Here is a 20,062-nt window from a genome sequence, read left to right as displayed (position 1 = left end):
TAGTAGGGAATTAGCGAAATTGCCAATGTCGTTGATAAATAACACAAAGCGCTTCCCTCAAGCACAACCGAACAGGTAATGAATGATTCAGAGGCTGTACCATCAATTGTGCTTACGCAACGGCTTTCGCAAAAATACGATCTCAGCCACTGCAGGAAAACATGGTGAAATCCAAGGGGAGATAGGTAGGTAGGTAGGTTTGGCAGCCGCATCGCACATAGAGACAACGATGCCACTTAGACCACGGAATGGGTCCGTTGTGAGCCGCGGGGGCTGGGCTACATTTCCCTTTCCATATTGAACCATCCTGAGCTTTTGACAAAGCGTAAAAGGTTGTTGATACCTAAAGTGTATAGATTATCTATATTCGTTAAGAAGTAGGATTTTAAAAATCGGTTTCTGCTTCTGGCTAGAGCCGGGCATGTGCAAAAAAGGTGTTGAATTGTTTCCAATTCCTCCTCATTTCTGCAGCTACGACAGAAATCATGCGTGTATACGCCTAATCTCCTTGCATGATTTCCTATGAGACAATGTCCTGTGAGGGCCCCTACTAAGGTCCTGATTTGAAGTCTACTCAGTTTTATAATACTCTTGGACAGACGTATATTAAATTTAGCCTTGGCCATGTTTGCCTAGCAATTTCGCAGGTGTTAGCGCTAATCCATCTCTGATTTACAGAATTGATTAGTGCGTCCTTAATGAGAAGCTTACAAGTTGCGAGAGGTATCTCCATAAAATTACTTATGTCTGGCATACAGGTAACTTCCCTTGCAAGTTGGTCTGCCATACAATTCCCTGGTATATCTCTGTGGCCTGGGACCCAGCATAATATTATACGATATTGTTTGGCCATCTCATTTAGAGATTGGCGACAACGTAAGACACTACTTGATGTTGTTTGGAATGCATCCAGGGCTCGTAGGGCAGCTTGGCTGTCTGATAGAATACAGATATCCTTTGATGATATTCTGTTTATCTTTAACCATTTTAAGGCTTCATGAATAGCGTTTATTTCCGCTTGAAAAACGCTACAGTGATCCGGTAATTTAAAGGATTCACTAATAGAAAGCTCTTCGCAAAATAACCCTGATCCTACACCGGTGTCCATTTTGGATCCGTCCGTGTAGATCTTAACGGGTGTGTTTTGGGTGTTGGATCTTCTTCAAGCCATTCCAGTCTAGAAGGGATTTTCATTAGGAAATTCCTTTCGAAACAAAGAATGGGAGGGTGATAATCACAGTCACTGGGTATATCCGTGTAGGAGTCTAAAATGGTTGAATGTCCATGTGTGACAGTTCTCCATTGTGAGCTCGCTTTGAGCCTTAAAGCGGCGCAGGCCGCTGAGTATTTGCAGAAGAGATCTAGGGGTGGCAGATGTAGCATGATGTCCAAAGCCAAAGGGGAGATAATTTATAGAATAAATAAAACAAAACAGCGAGGTTGGATACTACGGACTGACCAGTGACGAATCTATGCTGATTGAACGAACAGCACAACACAAATTTACACATATGAGCAATGCCTATCTATATACTTATATATATATATATATATACAGGCTGTTTATATATTATATATATATATATAATTGGCACGTACGCCTGTTTTGGGTGTTTGGCTGAGCTTTTCTTCCTATTTGCAGTGTGCGTCTTGATGTTGCTCCACAAATGGAGGGACCTACAGTTTCATGCCGACTCCGAACGGCAGATATTTTTATGAGGAGCTTTTTCATGGCAGAAATACACTCGGAGGTTTGTCATTGCCTGCCGAGGGGCGAACCGCTTTTAGAAAAATATTTTTCTTCATTTTGGTCTTTCACCGAGATTCGAACCTACGTTCTCTCTGAATTCCGAATGGTAGTCACGCACCAACCCATTCGGCTACGGCGGCCGCCACTCCTATACTACTCGTATATTCTGAAAGAGTATAATTCTCTATATAAATACTTTTTCAAGAGTAATTCGCAATTTCATTTAAAATGCATGTGCAAGTTGCTCATACCGGCGTGTTGCAAAGTACGAAAATAATAGATTTTTAACCGCAGGCATGAGCAAAAATCTCAAATACGTACAGTGGTCACACCATTTATTCGTACACCCTGCGTAGTACGTAAAAACTAGCTTTGCGCAAAATATTTGCTTTGACAATATATTTCTTTTGGGTGATTGTAAGAATGTTAAATTCCTGTTGAATTGCCGCAAACACAACTCTAGTTATTGCAACTCACTCTGAGGGGTTCCAAGGAAAGCAGGCAGACATAGGAAAATGCTGCAGAACATTTATTCGTACCCTTTCAGCTCATGATATTGTTGCGTTTTTTTTTTTTACTAATATTGCTGAAATTGAAATAATACTGGGTTTTTTTAGTTTTTATCGTCGATTCAGTTTCTCGATTGAAAATAACAAAATGGGACGAAGTGCGGATTTACCACTAGAAATGCGTAAAATTGTTCTTGGAAAACAAGAAATTGCGCGAAATTGACAAATCGCATTACAGGGTTTGATTGAAAAGTAATGAGCCTTCCCGCGCGGAGCGTCTGCCAAGCGATCAACCGAATCGGCTGGTGGGGGGAAATGATCGTTGGACCTTCCCCTTCCACTAGAAACCGGGCCCAGTTCGCTGGCAACAGCGGTGCAGTCAACATCGCTCCACGCGTGAAAGCTGTTTCAAAAGTGTGTAAGGATTTTGCAGTGGCGAAAATGCAGCGATCATTGGAGCAACGTTACTCGATCAAATTTTGCATAAAGCTAAACAAAACGAGTACCGAAACTATTGGGCTACTCAAGGAGGCTTACGGGGACCAATCTCTGTCCAGTGCCCAGGTAAAACGGTGGCACAAGTCGTTCAAGGAAGGCCGGGAGGACGTCGAAGACAAACAGCGATCTGGAAGGCCTTCGACGACGCAAACAGACGAAGGCCAAGATGGGGGTTCCGGTGCTTCCCCACCCTCCTTACAGCCCAGACCTGTCCACTCCGGACTTCTTCTTGTTCCCGCGCCTGAAAAGAAAGCTGGAGAGGAGGTGTTTCGACTCCATCGAGGTGATCCAAAAAACTGTGACAGCCGAATTGAAGGCGATTCCGGCGGATGAGTTTAAAAAATGTTTCCTGCAGTGGAAGGACCGCTACCAGCGGTGTATTGACGCTCAAGGGTCCTATTTTGAAGAATATTAGTTGTATAAGCCAAAAGGTTTAATAAAACTGCTTAAAAAAAATAAGGCTCATTACTTTTCAATCAAACCCTGTATATGACGCGTAAAATATGCGCTAAATTTTTTTTTGTCTTACAACTTTTGTTGTAATTTATTTTTTTGTTGTTTTCTGGTAATTAGTAGAGAATCAAATACTAATTAAAAAAACATGAAATTAAAATATATTCTTTTGCTATAAAAGACTGAAATAAAATCCATATTATACAAAATGCTTTGTACACTTTATTTTGACGCTCACAGTATATATAGGGTGTTTTTTTTAGAGGTTAGGTTTTCAAGATGAAATAAAACGTATATAATTTAATGTTATGGCCAAGAATTTAGCTTTATTATAAAGATAAGGGTTTGCCATTATGTTTTAAAAATGATTTCGGGCAAGTGGCCGCCGCGGCTGGGTCGAATAAATTCCAGCCGAGAGGCCCAATTTTCGACCACTTTTTGCAGCAATTGGGGCCGTATGTCAGCAATAACGCGCCGAATATTCTCTTCCAAGACGTCAATCGTCTCGGGCCTATCTGCGTTGACAAGCGACTTCACATAGCCCCACAAGAAATAGTCCAGCGGTGTTATATCGCACGATCTTGGAGGCCACGCCACAGGTCCACGGCGCGAGATAATGCGCTCACCAAAAGTTTCCTTCAATAAATCGATGGTTGCGTTGGCTGTATGGCATGTAGCGCCGTCTTGTTGGAACCAAAGGTCGTCCACATCAATATCGTCCAATTCAGGCACGAAAAAGTCATTAATCATGGCTCTATAGCGCTCTCCATTGACTGTAACATTATGGCCGGCTTCATTTTTAAAGAAATATGGACCAATGATTCCCTCTGCCCATAGAGCACACCAAACAGTGACTTTTTGAGGATGTAACGGCGTCTCAGCAATGGCTTGTGGATTATGTTCACTCCAAATGCGACAATTTTGCTTATTGACATACCCATTCAACTAAAAGTGAGCTTCATCCCTGAACAAAATTTTCTTGTGATGCGTCGCGCGAACCGAACCATTATTTCCGTAATAAATTTGCACGATTTACAAACGTTGTTCAGGTGTAAGTCTATTCATTATGAAATGGCAAACCAAACTGAGCATAAATCAAGTGACAGCTGTCAAAAAGACCATCTACGAAAAAAGTAGTGCCAACTTGAAAACCTAACCTCTAAAAAAAAACAGGGAAGTTTTGAAAATTATTTTTTTTTAATTAAATTTTAATAAATAAAAATACAATTTATTCAGTGCAACCAAAAATCATAGAACATGTTTCAAACCTTTAAAAAATTAAAAATAAAAGTCATCAAATATTCATTGAGAATGAAGAAAAAAAATATTTTTCATAAATTTTTGGAGATGAAGAGGGACATTTTATTCCATATATCGAATGCTGGAAATATTTTTACTATGGGAAAAAATGCCCAAATCTACCTGCAAAGATAATTATTTTTAATTCTGCATAAAATTATATTCAAATCCAAAGAGCCTCAAATTGGTCATGTATTCTATATTTCAAACTAAGTTTTGATAACTGTACTATTATCTTAAACTTTTTTTTTCATCCCATTACTTCGTCATAAATCTATTGTTTCTTAATCCATTCGAAGCCCCGTACTCAACTGAGTATAGCCATAGTTATATCTAAGTGTGGATGATTTTAGATTTCAAATAATTAGAGGTAGTCTTCTTGGTTTTTTTATTATTATTATACTGTTCAAAGCTATATTCGTGTATATTGAGTTTTTTTTTACATTAAAACATCAGTTAAAGTTGTGTAAGTTATAAACTATAATATAATAAATTAGTTATAATAACAACAAAACTGTAGTCTTATAACTCTTGTTGTAAGTACAGTGACAACATACGTAAGTAAAATAAGTGTTTTTGCAGATTCCTAATAATGAGCAAACAACAATTTTCGGTTAAAAATAGCTACAAAGGGCTTCAAGAAGCTACTGATGCCATTATCTGCATTAATGACGATGTTGAAGTTGAAATGGTTATCATACCACCTGAACCAAGTGAATTGACCGATGCAGAACAAACACTATTAATGATAAAAAGTGGTGGGAGGTGTTATTTACAACTATGTTCGACATCGTTGTTGCTTATTCCTGGCGTCTACATGTGATGAGTAATGATGTAATCATGGATCAACTCATGTTCCGACGTCATATCGCACGATCATCCTGGTTCCAGGACTACCTCAAGATAGAATTGGACACTATCCACCTAAAATTGAAAACCAGTTGGGGTGTATTTTGTCATTCAAGAGTGCGCTGGCAATGTAAGAAGTACCCAAAAACACTGTGCATCGAAAAAGTATGCGATCAGGATACTAATTTGAGCACACCCCTATAAATTATGTTTTTAAGTTTTTTTATTTTATGTTCCTTTGTCCTAATTTTATTGCATAAATAAAAATGAATCCAAAAATATATTTGTACTTTAGGGCAAAATAACTCCATTATTTTCTCGGTAGATGGCTCTAGTGATTGATAATTCGTGAAGTACCGATCTTTATGCTCTGTCAGTGTAATATTTCACACTAAAAAATTCTTTTGTTCCATTCAGTTGTGAGTTACAGGGTGTTAACAATGGAAGTCAGCAAAGAGAAAAGAGAAAATTCGGTACATTTTACAATTTCTTTGATAAAGGCGAAAATGCAAGCCAGGCCGCTGAAATTATGAATGGTGTTTATTGTGTCGATACTGAAACAGCTAATGGCGTGCAATTTTTCCGTTCAGGCATTTTTGATGTTTAAGAAAATGTCCAAAATATCGATAAAATCACAGAAATAATCAAAGTTGACCGGCATTTTCGTAGTCATAGCAAAACCGTTTTAAACCATTTCCCCCCTAGCTAATAAATATATGCAAAATATAAAATGTTTGCAGTTTGGATGAACATTTTTGAATTTTTTAAATTTTCCGCAAAGTTTTAAAATTCCATTTACATGGTTTTGGTTCGAGAATAAATAAAATAAATATAAAAAAATTAGTTACAATATAAAAAATGTATTATCAAAAGTACCCAATATTTACGGGTGTATGTTTACTAAAGGGTGTTTTTTTTTAGAGGTTAGGTTTTCAAGTTGGCACTACTTTTTTCGTAGATGGTCTTTTTGACAGCTGTCACTTGATTTATGCTCAGTTTGGTTTGCCATTTCATAATGAATAGACTTACACCTGAACAACGTTTGCAAATCGTGCAAATTTATTACGAAAATAATGGTTCGGTTCGCGCGATGCATCGAAGAAAATTTTGTTCAGTGATGAAGCTCACTTTTGGTTGAATGGGTATTTCAATAAGCAAAATTAATAGTCCACAAGCCATTGCTGAGACGCCGTTACATCCTCAAAAAGTCACTGTTTGGTGTGCTCTATGGGCAGAGAGAATCATTGGTCCATATTTCTTTTAAAAATGAAGCCGGCCATAATGTTACAGTCAATGGAGAGCGCTATAGAGCCATTATTAATGACTTTTTCGTGCCTGAATTGGACGATGTTGATGTGGACGACCTTTGGTTCCAACAAGACGGCGCTACATGCCACACAGCCAACGCAACAATCGATTAATTGAAGGAAACTTTTGGTGAGCGCATTATCTCGCGCCGTGGACCTGTGGCGTGGCCTCCAAGATCGTGCGATATAACACCGCTGGACTATTTCTTGTGGGGCTATGTGAAGTCGCTTGTCAACGCAGATAGGCCCGAGACGATTGACGTCTTGGAAGAGAATATTCGGCGCGTTATTGCTGACATACGGCCCCAATTGCTGCAAAAAGTGGTCGAAAATTGGGCCTCTCGGCTGGAATTTATTCGAGGCAGCCGCGGCGGCCACTTGCCCGAAATCATTTTTAAAACATAATGGCAAACCCTTATCTTTATAATAAAGCTAAATTCTTGGCCATAACATTAAATTAATATATATACGTTTTATTTCATCTTGAAAACCTAAGCTCTAAAAAAACACCCTATATAACTATACATAATTGTTTTTTCTTTCCTTTTTAAATTTTAAAATTTTTATTGGAATTAGTTTTTGCATCTTCCTATAAAATGCGGGTGATAACTTCCAGAAGTATTTTAGTTGAAATTAAAAATTGATCTAGAAAAACTGAGTGTATGAGTAATGTGTACTTAAGACCCTCTTTCAGATTATATCAGGTTGTTCAATAAGTTTTGCGGTTCGATGATAATACACTTGTTCCAACGAGATTCTAATTTATGAACTCCTTCACGGAAGTGAGAATCTGGATGGCCTGCAAAATACATTTCCAAATGCTTTCCGCGCATGCATTTTTTTAGGTCTGGAGACAAACCCAGTCCAATTATTTGTCTTAAAGAAAAATAATTTTTTTCTTTTGTAAACTGTTTTTTTTCACTAATTTTTTCTAATAATCTGGTCTAAAAGGTTACAATAATATTTAGGTTTTGGTTTGTTTTACCACTTTGCAAGTAATCCACAAACAAAATTCATTTCGCATCCCAAAAAACTGATGCTAACACCTTTTTGGCCGATTTTTGAACATGAATTAAGTTGACATCGCTCTTTAGCCTCTTGTTTGGATTTATAATCATGGTGATACCAACGCCCTCTCATAATGTACCAACGCCTTCTCTATTATTGTCGGACGGTGTTACAGTAGAGCGCCGATTATCCGGAACAATTGGTGCAGAGGGTGTTCGGATAATCGATTTTTCGGATAAACGAACATTTGCGAAATTCCAGTTCTTTGTTGAGGGTAGGGTAATAAAACACGTCATTGGGCTAGGAATACATATTATGTATGTAATACTTTTTAATGATACACTAGAGTACAGTACATATTATGAATAGACACATACACATTAAAGTCGGGATTGCACATGCGGTACAGAAATACATACATATGTCTAAACATTTTTGTAGTTAAGTGGCGTAGATGTGATAATACATAGTACAAAACTAATCTAAAAAAAAAGTCGAGCATATTTGTTTGCTTAAGTTTTGAGACTCGTTTTTTTGCCGCCAAATCTCTTAGGCGTTTTAAAGACAGCAACTGTCGGTGCTTGGTGTTCCAACCATTTAATAGCAGTCTCAAAGCATTTAAAGGCTTGTTCATTGGACGGACATTTTTCAGCTGAGACGATGTCATCACTAATTTCGTCTTCATCTTCAGGAACTTGAACCTGAGCTATTATATCGTCGTCTGTCAACAATTCGTAGCCAGTATCATCCTCGTCAAATTCTAGCCATTCATGCACGTTTTCTTGGTCACATTCTTCAAATCCTGAAACCTCTTTCATCAACTCAACCATTTCTGAAACAAAGTTTTCAATTGTTGGTTCTTCAGATGTAGGGCTAGCTTCGGATTCAACTGCTGGACAAAGCTTATTTCAGGATTTCTTTAGAGTAGTCGCTTTGACATTAGCCCACGCTTCTGCTGCCATGTAAACAGTATCCTTCAAGTTAATACCTTTATAGATTTCAAGAATTGTTTTATCTTCCTCTTGGTCGATTAGGACACTACGAAGCAACGCTTTTCTGTAGTAACGTTTGAAGGCTTCGATCACCTCCTGGTCCCTAGGTTGAAGGACTGAGGTAACATTGGGTGGCAAGAAAATCACCTTAAATTTTTCCTCTTCTCTCTCAAGTGAAAGGTTTGAGGGATGACTTGGAACATTATCAATCACTAATAAAACATTTCCAGTGTCTCCAGTTTCTATCTGATGTTTTTTAACCTCTGGAATGAATACAGCGTCATACCGCTCGATAAATACTTGAGTGTCCATCCAAGAGTTTTTTTGATTTTTGTAAATAAGCGGCAGTTTTTTTATTCCTTTGAAGCATATTGGATTCTTAGATTTTCCTATGATCAGCAAAGGTAGATTCCCAACACCAAACTCTCGAGCTAAACTTGATCCACTTGCACCTTTTTTTAACCCTCATCGGTTGTTAGAATTCGTATTACATATACGTTGTTTGGTATGCGCACGAATACAGGATTAAAATCCAATTAATCGTTCCAAAATTTTAAGTTTGTCAGAAAGACTAAGCACAACTCGTTTACGTTTCGGCATTGCTAGAAGTCACAGAGCGATTGCCCAAACAAAACTATCGTAGTCGGATGCGCGTTCGTTTCGCGGCACGATAACACAACCGATGCTGTTATATTTAGGAACTGCGATACTAGCTTAAATTCATAAAGCGCGTGACAGAAAGCAAGTATGTATGTACATATGTACAACGCTGTCAATACCTATGAATCATGTTCTAAATATAACATGCTATCGATGAAGACACGGAAAATGCCAAAATCATGATGTTCCCTTGCGTCGCTCTCTGAATCATTTCTATTAAACGTTTCTATTTCATTTGTACATACTTTTTTTTTATTCTTTATATCCGAAAAAGCCGTAATTTTTCCTTTCGGTTAACCGACGTTTCGGATAACCGACTTTCGGATAATCGACGCTCCACTGTATTTGACTTTTAATACGATAGTAAAGCTAATTAGTACTTAAAAAAAAAAAAATACCAGTCTAACGGTTAGACTTGATAGAAATATTTATACCGATTCACTTAAACTGACTTTCAGTATCTAAACCAAAAATAGAAAAGCCAAAAAACTGTTTTCAATAAATAATCAGAAATGTCTTACAATGCAAATTTCAAAAAAAAAAAAATTCCATTTTCGTCTACATGTATTCATATAAAAATTTATGGCTCTTCCCACCAAAGCTAAATGTATTAGCATATTTTTTCTTGTATTTATTCAAAGCCGAAATCCCGGCGGTACTACAATACCGGGTCAACCCGTGGCAGAGAAGGAGCAAGCCCCTAAAACACTCCGCCCATTTCCAAAAATCAGTTTAACATTTGTTGTCCTCCGATGGAGGATCTATCAGATGTTAAGCTGATAACCACACTACCTAGTCAATACATTTTAAATAATAAACCTAATAAAACTTTTGAGAATTACACGCTCACAAAAATTATTTATATCAACATATAATATAACGCTTCGTAACTAAATAACTTTTAGGCCAGCGACGACAGCATGGCGCGGTAGCCGAGCGACTAGCAATGTGAGCTTCCGATCCAAAATCCTTGGTTCAAATCACAAGAAAAAATAAAAGTTATTTTTATTTATTTCGTCGCTACTTTTATATCAACATATAATATATAGCGCTTCGTAGCCAAGTTGGTCGCTTTTTTCGTTTCACTTTTCCTCAAATCACTCCCAACGATTCTAAAGAAGTTTTCACTTCAAAAACAAAATCTAGTTAAATAATTAAATTGTCTACATTGTTACTAATGCTTTTGTTTCAATCAAAAAATATTTATAGCTATCATTTGAACAAGCACAAGGTATTTCGAAGCTCGAAGAAATTGTGTCATCCGACAATGAAGACGATGATTTTGAATATATGTCCACGGATACGCTACCACAGACGCAAAAAGGCAACAAAGGCACAAACGAAAAAGATTTCATTCTTGAGTTGATTGAAGTGTATCGCTCCCTACCGGCACTATGGAATAAGAAGTATAAAGATTATCACAATCGTCAAGTAAAAAGCCAGCAATATAAAAAATTGCTTCAGAAATATAAAGAAGGTAATCCAGATGCCGACGTCAAGGACCTTAAAAGAAAAATTAATTGCCTTCGATGCAATTACCAAAGAGAATCGAAACGAAATCCTCGATATGGGGTATCAACTCTGTATTATTTTGATGCAATGAGTTTCCTACGTAGTAATGAACCGTCTGCTGACTCACAGAACATGATGAATGAATTAGAAGCTACAAAGGTAAGTTGAGTCTATTAAATATTTACTTGAATCCAGGTTTATACTTAGCGCAATCGTAAAGATGAAAATTTTAGTTATAATTTCACATTAGCAGAGTGGTAAAGATTTTGGTGTGGTAATTAAAATTTTGCTTTCACGCGGTCACTTACATTTTCACTAGAAGTGATTTGCTCTATGGAGAAGAAGGTTTTTTTTATAAATTGCACGTTGTATCAATCACTAGAAAAAATGTTGTACATTTTTCACTATGACCGGTCTCCGCGGCATGTCGTTTTTTCTGATTAATCTTTCATACGGCGTAAACATATACGAATTGCCGTTCGAGTTTCTAGAGTTAGAGCATTCTCATCAGCCTCTTGTCCCTAAAAACTTTTTTCAAACCGTCTGAAAAGCCATATGTATGTACAGGGTGTTAGGTGGCAGAATTAGGTTTTAAATTTAAAGTTTCTCCCTAACGGCTGAGTATATGGTCAGGGAATCGCGTTAGCTTCGTTATTCGTGCTGGTTATATAGTCACGATGTCGCAGTGGACGGGTGAATAACTTCCGTTCACAATCTAAGTGTATTTCAAGACCAATGATTCGTGTGCAACTGCTGGCCGTAGACTACAATCTGACGTTTACGTGATGCACCAAGTGAAGATTTGATTCGTTCATGGGTGTAAAGAATCCGGGCACCAAGTTCGGTGCCAAACAGCCCAGGCCCAAGACCCAGCCGGACATCAAGAACAAATGAAAATATTAAACTCGTCCGTGCGCAAGAGAGCCTTTGGAACTTCCAAGAACTATTGTGTGTAACGATTACAATTTGCGTAAAAATTTTTGCAAGTCAAGGTTTGAGCGATTTCGTACCGTAGGCACTATTTTTTGAAGTGATAAATCCCATTTTCATTTAACCCTGGAGTACGAATGATCGACGATTCGACGAACATCGTTTTTTTTTTTTACTAAATTGCTTATAAATGTGTGTGTCTAACAATCTCAAATTTTGCATGGTGTTAGTAGGTCATTGACTCTTGTTGCAAGCAGTCGTGTTTTTTAAACCGCGTTGCTAGAACATTTCTTATTTTTGTTTTGTGCTCGTCGAATCGTCGAAGGTTAGTACTAGCGTGACTTTCATGTCTGGATTAATATCATTGCTTATTTGTATTTTTATATTGCGGAATTATTTACTTTATCCTTTTTTACTTTAGTTGAAAAACAAAATGGCTTATAATAAAAATACATTAACCGATAATGAAATTGAAAAGTTTTTTGAGAGTTGTGATTATTCTGATAATGAGGATGTAATTGAAAGCGATGCAGACGAAAGCGACGTGGTGTTAAGTGACGACAGCTTTTCAAAAACTTCTTCTGAATCAGAAGAAGACAATGTTTCCCCGTTTGTTTCTAGAAACTCAGGCAGTGATATTGAAATACCAAATGAAACTGAAGAAGCCATTAATTCACAAAACTTGGGATTAAGACCGAATTCACACATCATAACATTTTCGAAAAATATATTACGTGGAAAGAACCTCCACAAATGGTCAACCGTTAAGCCTAAATCTCATCATACAGCATGTAACATAGTGCACAAAGCTCGTGGACCTACTCGCAACTGCAAAAATATCGTTGATCCACTTAAATGTTTTGAAATGTTTATAAGTGAGGAAATATTAAACGAAATTGTACAATGGACAAATGCCGAAATAAATTTAAGACACAATAATTCTAAACCTGCTACAGCCACAAATAGAATAACAAACGCAAAGGAAAGAAAAGCTCTGCTTGGAATATTAGTCCTCTCAACTGCAAGAAAAGATAATCATTTCGCCGCTAGGGAGCTCTTTGATAGTACATATTCTGGATCACGATATGTGGCAACGATGAGTAAAGACCGATTTTTGTTTCTTCAAACACGTTTAAGATTTGATGACAAATCGCAACGTATCCAAAGAATCTCTGACAAATTTGCTCCAATTAGAAACGTTTGGGATTCTTTTATACAAAAGTGTATTGAAAACTATATTCCAGGTAATTATCTAACAATAGATGAACAACTTCTGGTATTTAGAGGTAGATCGTCTTTTCGCATGTATATACCCAACAAGCCTGCTAAGTATGGCTTAAAAATTATTATGATGTGTGACAGCGGCACTAAGTATATGGTTAATGCTACACCATATTTGGGAAAGGATTCAAGTAGAGGAAATATACCGATTGGAGAATATTATGTGAAGGAACTTACAAAAAGCATTCATGGAACAAACAGAAATGTAACGATGGATAACTGGTTTACTTCGGTTCCCTTGGCAAAATCGCTATTTAAGTCACCGTATAATCTAACACTTGTAGGAACCTTGCGTAAGAATAAAAAAGAAATACCCAAAGAGCTGTTGAACATGAAAGGACGTAAATGCCAAACTTCGATTTTCTGCTACGACCAGGAATTGACTTTACTTTCATATAAACCAAAGCCCAATAAAGTTGTGTGTCTGTTGTCATCATGCAATGAGGAAGGAACGGTTAATATTGATAATAAAAACCCGCATATGATCGAATTTTATAACTCAACAAAAGGCGGAGTCGATACGCTGGACCAAATGTGCAGTGTCATGTCGTGTTCACGAAAGACAAATAGATGGCCAATGTGTATATTTTATGGTATCCTAAATATAGCATTTATTAACAGCTACGTAATTTATACACACAATATGTTTACTGCCGGAATAAAACCTCTCAACCGCAGACAATTCATGAAAGAGCTCCACAAGAGTCTTGTTGAACCATGGCAAAAAGAAAGACTGGAAATGCCAAAGTTACTTAGCAAGACAAGAGTAAATATTGAAAATATTGTTACTCCGAATTGCAGTAAAAACAACGGGGAGTTAACCAAAAAGGATAAAAAAGAAAATAAAAGAAGTATGTGCAGATCATGTCCGTACCAAAAACGACGAATGACGAAGTCAAAATGTGATAAATGCGAAAAACCTATATGTGGAGAGCACAAAGTTGAACTGTGTGACTCTTGTTCGATGTGATAATTTTTTGAATTTTTCTTTAACTTTTTTTCAAGCTAAGAATGTGTAATTTTTAAGTTTTTACTGCTTTTATTTTTTTATTTTTGTTTTACAATAATATTTAGTTGCTTTTTTTATGATCTCAAAATTTTGTACAACATGAAATGAGTTAGTACAAAAATTAAATAAATCCTTTCCCTATGAATAAAAATTGAATTTGTGGTTTATATAGATTAATCGGATGTCAAAATAATTAAAATCATTTATTAACAGAGTATGTTTGGTTTTAAGCTATAGCTGTAGTCAATTAAAAAATACATCGTCGATTCGACGATCATTCGTTACAACGTACGTAAAATATGTTTCGTACTCTAGGGTTAAGTGGAAGTATAAATAAGCAAAATTGATGTTATTGGTCACCTAAAGGACAAACCTCAAAATTAAAACATTAATAGCCATTTCACAGTCCTCAATTTTGCATGAGTACTGAAGTAGTGACGTAATTGGACTTAATTTTTTTGAAAATCGTCGAGGACAAGTAATTTGTGTGGAGGTGTTTATAGGTCCACGCAGAATGATTATTTTCTGCCAATAATGCGTGAACGTCCTTCCTTCAGTACACACATGGTTTCAGCAAGACGATGCTACGCCGCACACGGCCAGAGAGACCATGGCGATAATTTATTTTATTATTATTATGATTTATCTCTAACAAACTGATATCCTGACCACAAAGTTCCCCTATCTTATCCCTATGGACTTTTTTCTGTGGGGGTACCTCATATTGTTCGCGAGGTAATTAGAGGCTAGTTTCCAAGCATTATCCGACGTAACGCTTAACATTTAGGGGAAATAATTAAAAAAAAAGAAAAAAACCCCTGTCTTCTTTGTAATTGTTGTAGAAATAAACTTTTATCATTATTAATTATTTTTAAATTTAGCTATTAATTCCTAATTCTGCCACCGAAATCATGTACCGGGAAAAGCATCGGGGAAGACTGCTACTAAAATCGACATTTTCTTACGCATTTTCTAGTCCATATCTTTTTATTTTCTTGTATGTTCATTAGGGTGCATCATCATCTATGCAAAACAACATCGGTTATGTTTACCATTGGAATAATAAAATTATATTTTAAGAATTCCACCAAAAAATTTTGGAATAATATTATCGTTTCTGTTAGCTGGACCGATTTAAGAGTACTTTCTAAAATCTCTGTTTGAATTTCGAAAGGCAGACCTTTTACGCTTAAGCTTTTTTATCATCTGAGGTGATTTTTTGGAAAAACAATTGATTTTATTTGTACTCGACTTCTGGAAGTATTCCCGTCGAAAAACCGCACCCTTTATTACAAGGCATTTCTAATACTTTTTGCAATAAAAATATGAGTGGCAACGTCATCCAAAAAATAATTTTTAATTACACGTTGTTGTTGAGGTGGTTGAACATTTCTGAGCTGAAATGCTCCTAATTAGTGACCAGCACCGTTTTACTACCACTATCTCGTGTGAAGATGATTTTTTTTTTTTTTTTTTTTTTTTTTTTTTTTTTTCCAAGTCAGATCCATTTAGTGAGGTCCAAGTATAGCAACAAATCCTTTATCTCTATGTCTGTGATTTCTTTAATTTGCTGTAAGAAAGGCTTACCGAAAGATCGGAGTGGTGCCCTGGCTAGTCCCGGACATTCACATAAGTAGTGGAACAGACTTTCCTTCGCCCCTTCCGCTTGACAGCTTGTACAGATAGGATTGAAGGGTAGATTGAGTCTAGCTGCATGATCCCCTACTTTCCAATGTCCTCTAAGGGTTGCAGTGATACGTGAAATGTTTGGCCTAGAACAACCGAGAACAACCTACAACCTTTGGATTTTGTATGACGGCCATGTGTTTTTTGTTGTAATACATGTAGGTATTTGCTTCCATCTTCTTTCGGCTAAAGCATGATAGTATGAAGCAATAGATGCTTTTAGTGTGTTCAGTGGGGTGGAGTCTGACACCGCCTCTGCTATGTCTAGTGTCGAGCCCTTTCTTGCTATCTCATCCGCTATCTCATTGCCCCGTATGTTCCTATGACCGGTAACCCATATCAGGGTAATTTCAAGCCAATGGCTAGGGGTAAAATACGGTGCACTAGACAGGGCTAGTGTACTGGGGCGGCAGCCCTTGGTCGGGAGTAAAAACCCGAGTCATTCCGGTAACGTAGAACCGGCTGCCATGGGCTGCCAATGGCTGAGCAGTTTTAGCTCCTCTCTACACTGTAGGACCAGTTTGGATGAAATGTAGTTGGAGTCTAAGGCCTTAATAGCTGCTTGACTGTCTGAGAAGATAGTTACTCTTGCACCAACTTCCTTGTAGAGTTCTAGGGATTTGCATGCTTCTCTGATCGCTAAAAGTTTTGCCTGGAACACGGTGGCACAATCAGGAAGACGAATTGATTGAGATAGGTTGAGTGGCTCCGAATGGAAGCCAGCTCCCACACCACAGCTCATCTTAGAACCATCGGTATAAATTTCGATATCGTGTCTTCCAATCACCTCTCCTTTGCTCCACTCGGCTCTCGGTGGAAAACGTACCGTAAAGCCTTTCTTGAAGTTGAGGTCGGGGACTGTGTAGTCTGATACGTTTTTGAGCAGCGAGGGTCCCTGTAGGAGGATCTTACTGTGACCGTACGACCTTGTTGTCCAGTTTCCTATGTCTCTGAGTCTCACCGCGCTGCAAGTAGCTATTATTTTAATGTGTAAATCTAGTGGCAATAGATGTGTTAGTACATTGAGCGCTTCAGTAGGACTGGTGCTAAGCGCTCCTGTAGTTAAGATACACGCTGTTCTTTGAATCTTGTTCAGCTTAGTTTTGTTGTATTTCTTTTCTGTTGCAGGCCACCAAACTAGTGCCGCATATGTTAGTATTGGCCTTACAATGGCTGTGTAGGACCAGTTGGATAATTTTGGTTGGAGACCCCATTTTTTCCCCAACATTCTCTTACATGTGTAAAGTGCTATATTCGCTTTCTTTACCCTGTACTCTACGTTGGACTTCCAGCTGAGTTTGGGGTCCAGGATAACCCCTAGGTATTTTGCCTGTTTGGTTAGCGTGAGGCTGACGCCGTTTAGTTTTGGGAGATTAAAGTTTGGCACCTTGGTTTTCTTGGTGAATAGCATCAGTTAATTACACGTTGTTACTCATAATTTGCGGGATACTCACGTTCTAATACTTAATTCGTTTGTACCGCTATTTACCATTTGTGCTTTAACAGTTAAGTGGCAACACCATACACCAATATTATAGTTTTAATTAAAGCTTTGATCATACATTCCACATATTTTGTTTGGTACCCATATCCTAACCTCTAATTAGGTTTTGTCATTAATTTCAATTTTCTTCTAAAATTAGATGACAATAAAAAAAAATAAAGAATTGGCGCGTACACTTCTGTTAGGTGTTTGGCCGAGCTCCTCCTCCTATTTGTGGTGTGCGTCTTGGTGTTGTTCCACAAATGGAGGGACCTACAGTTTCAAGCCGACTCCGAACGGCAGATATTTTTATGAGGAGCTTTTTCATGGCAGAAATACACTCGGAGGTTTGCCATTGCCTGCCGAGGGGCGACCGCTATTAGAAAAATGTTTTTATTAATTTTTGCTTTCACCGAGATTCGAACCAACGATCTCTCTGTGAATTCCGAATGGTAATCACGCACCAACCCATTCGGCTACGGCGGCCGCCAGATGACAATAGCTTTCAAAAATATTGGATTGAAACTATTGATATGATATAGATTTCTTTTAATTTTGATTAAAAATTAGCTGAACATAAAAATAAAATCCATTGTGGGTATTATTTGTGTACAGGATCCTTTTAATATAGATTTGAAATAGGTCATAGCCATAGGATCGCGTTCCATGGTTAAATACAAACAGGTGGCAGCAACACCCAGCTAAAATAAGTGTTACACGCAAACCATCTACGATTCTTAAGCTTTCTAACGGTGTAAGGGCATTTGTGCATTTCATATTTTAGTTATTACTGACCGAGTGGTGCGGAAAACAGCTGCCCCAACGTGCATAACTCGGTTTTAAAATTTTTTATCCGTCAATTTGTTTTTAATAAGCAACAGTTTTAATTGGTTCTAAAAGTTGTAGGAGGTTTGTTTTCGGTCCAAAATAACTCAGAAAATTCAAAGTTGCATTTCAAAATAATATTAAACACCTTGGGAAATTTTTCAACAATTTTAGTTTTAAGTTAGCTGTAGTAAAGAATAAAAGAAGGGAGAGCTCTCTGCTTATTTCAGTTGTATACACTCCACGAAATAATGATAAGACCAAAACAAAATGAGTTTATAATCAATAAGAATTATGCATATTTTCAAAAATGATATCTCATTAGATGAATTATTTAAAAAAACGACGAAAATAAATTTCGTTAAATCTATGATACATGAAATTTTTTATTTAATATCTACATTCATTTCAAATGAAATAAATATAAGACCAAAATTCATTTTGATAAAAAAAAAACTTCGGGAGTTTTAATTTTTTAACTTAATATTTTGTATTTGAACCACTGTTGAGGACGCCGTAGCATTAAGGGGTTAGGTGGGTTTGAAAATTTCAAAAAATCGAATTTTGTTTTTTTGTCTCATTAAATAGTACAGTATGTTTAAAATACTCTCCTAAAATTTTAAGCCAATCCTTCAGAAGTTCCGCCCATTAGGCCACGTCAGTTGAGCGCTTCGCTCGTATACGTGTTTATCTCAAAACTCCATTTTTTAAGTCGGTGGACACGATATCTCGAAAAGTTATGAAGCGATTTAGTTCAAATTTTGTACAAATCTTTGAAATAACATTATCTAGTTATTGAACGAAGGATTTTTTTTTGTTAATTACAACAATTTTTTTTAGCCAATGTATGTCGAAAATTTCACTAAAAAATGTGTTTTTTGGTTCAAAGCCTGTCATAAATTCAAATTTTGATTTTTTTTTCCTTCGTACAACAACGAGATTTATCCATGTACTGACGAAATCCGTTTGGTTTTCTGATTTTAGATGAACCAATAATGAGCTATGCTGTCCACGGCAAGAGCATTTTTTTTTTGAGACGTCAAGGAAGATGAGGTACCAACGGCTGAGTTTTCGAAATTTTTAAATAAAAATTTCACAAAAAACTATTTATATATGTATCTTAGATACAGCGAATTGCTTAAATAAAATATATGATTTTATATATAATACTAAAAAAAAATAGTCAAAATCTTCTTTTTTTCAACCTCTGAAACCCACCTAACCCCTTAAATTAATCAGGGGTCGCAACAAATTATTGTCAAGTTTGGCTCATTCTTCTTTTTTGAGTGAAGTCCATTTTTAAAAACATTTTTATGGTTCATACTATCTCGTTCGGTTTTCGATCTGGGCTACACCCCGGACAGTCCTCAAAAAAAAAAAAAACTGATATTTGCAAGAAAATCTTTAGTAAACTTGACAGAATGAGTTTCAGCATTATCCTCCATCAATATCAACTAACACTTTTAATTTTTTTGATATGAAGCATATATGAGACTTTCCGAAATTACTCATAATTTGCAAAGGCGTTAGTGTAGCACGTCCAATGCTGCGATCAATACTTTTGGCAACCATCCGGCTCATCCAAGTTATTTATTGCTTTTAAGCGGACACGCCAAGAAGAATGATCTCGACCTAAAATTAATACTCATCTGCAAACCGTAGTCTATTCGCCCATGTTGTTGAGCTGTAAGCTCAGGTTTAGGTACCCGTTTAGTGTCTAAGTCGTAAGTCTACATACAGTGGCTCACAGCTTATTTCGTGTGAGACAATATTTTTACTTCTCATTGAAAAATAAACAACAAAAATGCAATATTACAAAAAAAAATTTTTTGCATTTTATTCTTTATTCACTTCTTCGTGTAACGGGACAAAAACAAAATTCAAAAATATTATCAAAGAAGAAAATATATCGCAACAACAAAAGCTCTTGCAAAATCGTCATCACAGCTTATTTCGTGTGTTTCAATTAACCGTTATTTAAGAGTAATACAAAACTTCAATTGACTTTTGA

The 20,062-nt window shown here is 36.8% G+C and overlaps 1 protein-coding gene and 1 pseudogene across 6 annotated transcripts in view; one reads left to right on the top strand and one right to left on the bottom strand.

The window, feature by feature from the left end:
- LOC129237442 (uncharacterized) overlaps nt 1-20,062 on the top strand; it is a 78,411-nt gene that overhangs the window by 33,693 nt on the left and 24,656 nt on the right. For all 6 annotated transcript variants that reach the window (XM_054872202.1, XM_054872203.1, XM_054872207.1 and 3 more), the window contains one exon: nt 10,535-10,996. In XM_054872202.1, the coding sequence (XP_054728177.1) occupies nt 10,535-10,996 (462 nt within the window). The remainder of the gene's footprint in view (nt 1-10,534; nt 10,997-20,062) is intronic.
- LOC129239888 (U2 spliceosomal RNA) lies at nt 9,957-10,140 on the bottom strand (annotated as a pseudogene).

The sequence above is a fragment of the Anastrepha obliqua genome, chromosome 2, assembly GCF_027943255.1.
Source record: "Anastrepha obliqua isolate idAnaObli1 chromosome 2, idAnaObli1_1.0, whole genome shotgun sequence".
Lineage (NCBI taxonomy): Eukaryota > Metazoa > Arthropoda > Insecta > Diptera > Tephritidae > Anastrepha > Anastrepha obliqua.
Note: the sequence above shows the minus strand (reverse complement) of the source record. Positions and strands in the feature narration are given on the sequence as shown.